Raw genomic sequence first — 6,943 nt, 5'->3', positions numbered from 1 at the left:
AAGAATACTGGAGTGGATTGCCATCTTCTCCAGTGGATCTTCTTGACCCAGAGATTGGACCCACGTCTCCTGCACTGGCAGATTCTCTCCAACTGAGCCACCTGGGAAGCCCCTATTTGAGATTAGTAGTACATTAACTTGGGCATACTATATTATCACAAAAGAACAGTTAATCTGCATCTGTAATAATGTGAATGACCTTGTACTGACTGTAGGATGAAGACCCTCAATGAGAAATAGAATTAAGAAGCTGTTAGGGGAAACTATCAGGGAGCTAATACACACTGTAAAACCTTGCTGAAAGAAAAGACCTAACAAATGCACATACCAGGCTGTACATAGAAAGACACTGATTCTCCCCAGGTACAGACTTTATTTGTATAAACCTAATAAAAAAATCCCAAAAGTATTTTTCCTAAGAAAAAATTGACCTTGACGAAATAGATACATTCTAAAGGTCCTAGAGCCGTCACCCAACACAAGGCTCTACAGGGGCAGGGGCTGCACCCAGGTGCCTCATGTAGACACAACCCTCATACGACCACACGTCTGTACTGTCCTCACTTGGCAGGTGCCGAAGCTGAGGTCTAAAAGAGAAACTTGCCAGAGACCACACAGGTTCCAGGCAGGGGTCTGAAGCCGAGATGACTCCCAGAAAGTCAGCTAGGAGTCATTTGTCTCCAAAGAAAAATGTTAGATTATGTTACCTACGGACATCATTAAGAAAAAAACTCCCAAGTCATCTGGTATAAAATGGACACAGGATATTAATATGCAATTACATTAATAATTGGGAATTATTGATACTTATTAAAATTAATAAATTAATAATTTATTAATAAAAACATTTATGCTAAAAAGCTCCAGCTCACAGGGACTTAAAAGACTGATGGTTATCTAGGGCTGCAGACAGGAAGTGGGTACTCACAGAGCAGGAGTATCTGTTTATACAGCATTTATGGAAGGCAGTCTGACATTAAAACATACATTCTATGCTTCTTTTAGCAATTCCTCTTCTAGAATCGATCCCAAAGAAGCATTAAACATGAGCACCAACTGTCACGTTTAAGGATATTCACTGCAGCTCTTTCTGTAAAAGTGAAATACTGGGAAGAACAGGGAGCAGCTAGAGCGGATGACCCGGCGTCTGTGCCACGGTCAGTCAGCAAAGAGTCAGTCTCCACGGACTGACGTGCAGAGATGTCCCTGATTCACCATTCAAGGAGAGACAGGCAAGTCATGGAATACACAGACCTTTAAGCCACTTGTTAAAAAAAAAAAAGGAAAAGGATCTAAGAGAATAAAATGTGAGAAAATGAGAGAAAGAGAACGAACATCTGTATACAAGTGAAAGGCATTCTTTAAAGGGTCTGAAAGGATACACACCAAACTACAAAGAGTGGACACTGTGCGGAAGAGAGTCAGATTGGGGCCCAGGAGTTGAAGGCAACTTTCACTTTTCACTCAGTATTTTTGTTTATAATTTTAAATGTTTTTATAATTTTGCAAACACAAAAGCGAGTGATGAAGTACTTGCTATCTTGTACTCAGCCTTTTTTGTTTTTTAAAAAAGCAAGATGTATAAACCAGTGAAAACAAAACACTAAAAAACAACCAGAGAATGAAAGAGGAAATAATAAGGAATAATAAGGAAATTATGTATTAAGAACGACTACTGACGCCTATAAAGATTCAAAGCAGCTGACACAGTAAAGTTTATTGTTTACATCATGACAGGCTCTGGACAGAGTAGGGACACAGTGAACACGGGGACGACACATTTAAACTCCTGTCACAAACAGATTCATTACAAAGTCCCAATGGTCAACATATTAAAATGTAAAATACAAAGAAAAAATCCAAGAAATATAAATATCCAGATTTTTTGCAGCACAATGTAATGTCCTTTTTTAAAAAAAAGCTTGCTGTAATTGTGTATTTAATTAAACACATGTTTTCCTACCCTTCCCCAAAACCTGGATCTGGGGACTGCAGTATTAGAGAAGTATGCAAAAAATAAAAACAACTTCAGTGCTCAGAAACAAAGCATTTTCCTTATTTTAATGCATCAAGGTGCAAAAACTTCAACTCCAAAAGCCAATCATTGATATATGCAGATAAATAAAACAGACTTGATAACACTTTTGTCAAACCCAACTAACATTATACTAAAATATATATATATGTATATATATTGTATGTAATACCTATTTTAGAAAAAAAGGTGCCTTGGTGAAAATGATTCTGAAAATATTCACTTGATGCACATTATGTACAAAACCTTCTATATAAAAAATTAAACTATTTTCAATGAAATTCCATGTTCAGCATCTCACCTGAAAACTGTACTTGAAAGATAAATAGGTCTACATAACAGTTTCTGTCTGAAATCATGGCTAAGGCAGTTCTCTTTCCAAGGGCTCTCTTTTTCACCCACTCTCTATCACTAATACTAATGATACACAGACGCAACCTGACATGTTTCTGTGTTATTATCTGGAGCTTTCTGTTCACTGTTAAAACAGGGGATAGTTTACTGTTGCTACAGAGAATACTTTTTTCCTTAAAATATACCGTTTCTCTATTTCCAATTACGCACTTACTTAAGACATAAAAGAGGCTGATAAGCCACTCCATTTGGTGTCAATATCAATAGCCCTGTAAGAAAGAACTCTTTATTGGAATAGCTAGAAAAGTTTCCACTAAAATAACAGTGCATCCTACACCTGCATAGAATCAATTTGGCTCCAAAGCTCTTTGCCCCCAGACACCAGTCTGGAATTCAAACGTGCTCCTGAAGGTTCATCTTAGATATAAGAATACATAGGGGAGTTAAGTTGTTGACAGATATGTCTGCTCAGTCTCACAGCAGCCTTCGACAGGAGGAGCTGCTGAGATTAAGGTGGAAACAAAAATGGGGAAGACTGGGGGCAATGCTGTTGAGTTGGCCAATATTTACACCAGTAACCATTTCACTAAGTCTTGAAGCAAGTAACTCTAAGACCTGGTACCTCTAGCTCCTCATTCTACAAGCACTGAGGATTTGAAGCATAAAAGGTGAAAAATGGAACACCCTTAGAAAAGGGAAACAGTCTGAGGCAAAAGTTGTAGGTCTGTAAATATATATTTCATATGCACACACGGTTGTGTGTATTTTCCTGTATATATTTTACATACATATTCACAAGATGCCCTGCAGTGTAGTTCAAAAGGCCTTTTGTCAAGGAACACAGATTCTAATATAGGCCCTAGAGTTCATAACATCCATATAAGAAACAAATGTGCATATATTCACATAATGTAAACCTTATCAACAAAAACATTGCGAAAACACTAGGTTAAATAGTAGTAGGTTTTACCAATCAGTGATGTAATAAGAATATTTCTTACACTGAGAATCAAAATAACGAAAGATATACAACTAGGTTTCAAATTCACAAGAGAAAAGTTGTTTAGCATGGCAAACAAGAACAGAGTTCAAAATTCCAGAAGTAAGGAAAAATATCAAAACTTTATAAATCTCCTGGGATGCAATTTATTTACTGCATCAACTTTAGAAAAATAGACTCAGAGAATGAATGATGCTGCTATGGGTTCTCTCAGCACATCAACCCATAGGTTTATCTTTTTCCTCTTTTGTTTCCAGCTGGAGGTTTCTTCAACTGAAGGAGTTGTCCTCCTGTCCCAAAGCCTGCAGAGGCAGGATTGGACACCCCAAATGTCAAACCCGCTGATGCCGTGATGCCAGGATTGCTGAAGTTAAACCCAGATGTACTTGAGCTGCCAAAGCCTTATGTTTAGGGAAGAAAATATTCATATCAGAAGTTAAGTCACAAAAACAAATGTAAAAAATGGGGATAATTCTCTAGCTGAAAGAATATATAACCCATGAAAACAGCAAATGTCTTAGGGCCCTAAATTTCTAACATGGAATTTTACAGGAAAATAATTTAGCTGACAGCTAAGTGGCCCTATTATAGACACAAGTTGAATGATCCAGGCCAAGAGAGAAACCTTACACAAGTAACTGAAATCAACAGAAAACTTCAAGTTGGCAGTCACTTTTGTGTTAATTAAATATGCCAAGTGCCTTCCCCCTTAGCCATCCATATACACTTTATCAAAATGTAGAGGAGAGACTTTCCCGACCTTTGGACCTACCCTGGCAATTCTAAGTCCTCTAAGAAAGCCTCAAACCACAATTTTCAGGACAAAGAATACATGGAACAGCAGTACCAATTGTTACTATTTTATAAGAGCCTTCACACAGTTAAGATCAAATACTGCCTAGCTAATTAATGTTAGCAAATAATATTTAAATTATAATCCTGATACCACTGAATTCTATTATCTTACTTCCTGAGAACTACTGATTTTTAAATACTACTTAATTTAAATGGAATTTCCTTAAAATTTCCTCAATTAAAAAGTTAATCCACATTAAATTATTGTTATTTTAGGCATGCTTTTAATCCCTAAGCATTGTACAATAAAATATGTCACTATTGGGAATTCCCTGGTGGTCCAGTGCTTGGGAATCCACCACACTTTCACTACCAAGGACCTGGGCTCAGCCCTGGTTGGGGAACCAAGACCCCACAAGCTGTGCTGCGAGACCACAAAAAGTAAATAAATTAAAAAAGGAAATAAAATATAACAAGTCATTATTTATAAATATAGAAAAATGCAAAAGCAGATGGAATTTGGAATTCTCTACTAGAAGTGTCAGAAGATTATACCTACTTCAAAAGCAAAGCATTCAATTAATCATCATTTGTAGGACTGGTATTCTTAAAATCAGAGGGACTTGCAACTAAAGAATGTATAACTTATGTAACAGTATCTCCTCAGGAGAACAACTATTCTCCTGAATGAATAATGATAAAAACTGGGTTAAAACTCACAGTGGGTTTATTTTTGTAATAATGAAGAAAAACTGTTTAAGCATAAAGCTAGTCTTAGGATTCAAAATAATGTCTACATCATTAACAGCATATGTTATTATTTATTATATCAAACTTAAGTTGTTAGAAAGGTTCTACTAACCTGACCTTTAGCATATGAGAGAAAGCTATATGAGTATTAGGCTTGTAGGCTTCATCCAGGGGTAGAAACTGAATCAGGGATCTCTTTTTGATATTGGAAGTAACAACACTTATACTTTTAAAATAATGCACCTAATGGCCTGAAATTCAGGCTAAAACACACAAACCTGCACTAAGACTTCCTGAGGGTTTATTTGTTGTTCCAAATCCAAATGTGGAGGCCCCTGTGGTGCTGCATCCAAAACCAGAGCTAGCTCCAAAGCCTAGTGGGGGTGATAGAGAGACACACGGAGGTAAAACACAGGTGAAGGATACTGACAAGCCACACCAACAATAAACAGTGCTGAAACCATGGCCCTGCTTAGGAGGTCTGCTATTTACCCTTTTGTCCAAGGCTTCTGGAAGAACTAGATCAGCTCTCAAACAAAACATTTAGATCTGTTTAGACTAAGCTTACGACCCCTCAGTAATTTTTAAAGAACAAAGCCATAAAAAAATAAGAATAGTACCTTCTCTCCCAAACAGGCTAGAAATTTCAGTGACTATCCAAGTATGACTTTCCTCAAACACATATACATGTTATCTATAGGGGTTATTTCATTTTGGAAAGAAAAAAGACTAAATTCATAAATAAGCACATGCACAACAATTTAAACACAATGTACCGCGTAGTAATTTTATTCTCCTTTTTACAAAAACACTTTCACTTAAGTTCAGCACTGGGAAAGTGCATGACCACATGAGAGTCAGTCACTAATTCTACGAAGGAAGAACAGGCTCTTGCAACATTACCAGCAATGCAACACTGAGAAACTGGGAGTAGGGGCAGCGTGGTTTCTCCCTTAACAATACTAGTCACAACTTAAATAAAGAACATGTGTTCATTATACAGAGTTCTGGAGCAGAGTCTGCTACGTACTTGAAGACTTGTTTCAAGTGCTCAGAAAATGAAATTCAAAATCATCTTCAGCTACTTTGTAACAGTTTATCTAAATTATTGAGTTTGATAGTATTATTGCCTGTAACTATGAAATATGGTGACAAACTGGAATATAGACCACAGGAATTATGCTGTCTGCCATTAATTCTAGTAATTCCTAACAGTCTAATATATTACATAACCATATAGCTAACAGGCTTCACCTCTTATGATGATATATTCTAATCCAATACTCATTACATGACAATGCACCTGTCAAAATACAATCAACCTACAATTACCCACACCAGAGAATTGGGAAAGCATTTGTACTTCAGCATACTTTGCAGAAGACTTACCTTACTAGTTATAAAAACTACTGAAATAAACTTATGTATAGAAGTATACATAAAGGCAAATAGGCCAAAAGTGCTTAGAAATGGACAGAGTTGGGCTGTTCAATTTATGATACAATTATTTCCCCATTTAAAGAGCTGCATTTTCAGAAAAGAAAGATGATTAGGAGAATGTCTGTCCAGAAGTAGTTTGAATTCCAACTAACTTTTTAATTTAATAAAAATAAGCAATTTTCAAGTTCACGTTTTAGCATATTGCTTTGAAAATATGAACACCCTTACCATTTGATTTTAATACATTTTTATATTTACTATTCACAGAGATGAAATGATTTTTAAAATTCTAGATCTAATAATTTTAGAAAGCACTGATATGTTTAGAGAATCCTTTTTTTTCTGGCCAGATAGAACCTTAACTTCCCAAAGAGCAGATCCTCTTAGAGGTTTTCACAGGCTAGTAGCAATTCGAATGTATCATAGTGCAATGCAATACGAGAAAAGTTAAAGTGTACCTCCAAGGTTTGAAGAACCTAGGCCACTTGACTGCAAGCCAGTGCCAATACCTGAGCCGAATGGCGCTCCAAAACTAACTCCCAGAGATGGCTGTGGCCCTGGTATAAAAA

General features: G+C 36.5%; 1 protein-coding gene across 1 annotated transcript in view; it reads right to left on the bottom strand.

The window, feature by feature from the left end:
* Positions 1 to 1,685: 1,685 nt before the first annotated feature.
* Positions 1,686 to 6,943, bottom strand: part of NUPL1 (nucleoporin like 1) — a 36,606-nt gene continuing 31,348 nt past the window's right edge. The window contains exons 13-15 of the mRNA XM_010851250.1: positions 6,833 to 6,931; positions 5,213 to 5,308; positions 1,686 to 3,790 (exon numbers count right to left, since the gene is read on the bottom strand). Of these exons, the coding sequence (XP_010849552.1) occupies positions 3,621 to 3,790; positions 5,213 to 5,308; positions 6,833 to 6,931 (365 nt within the window). The 3' untranslated portion in view covers positions 1,686 to 3,620. The remainder of the gene's footprint in view (positions 3,791 to 5,212; positions 5,309 to 6,832; positions 6,932 to 6,943) is intronic.

Source organism: Bison bison, unplaced genomic scaffold (assembly GCF_000754665.1).
Source record: "Bison bison bison isolate TAMUID 2011002044 unplaced genomic scaffold, Bison_UMD1.0 scf7180017864299, whole genome shotgun sequence".
Taxonomy (NCBI): Eukaryota; Metazoa; Chordata; class Mammalia; order Artiodactyla; family Bovidae; genus Bison; species Bison bison.
This window is presented reverse-complemented; position numbering and strand designations above follow the sequence as displayed.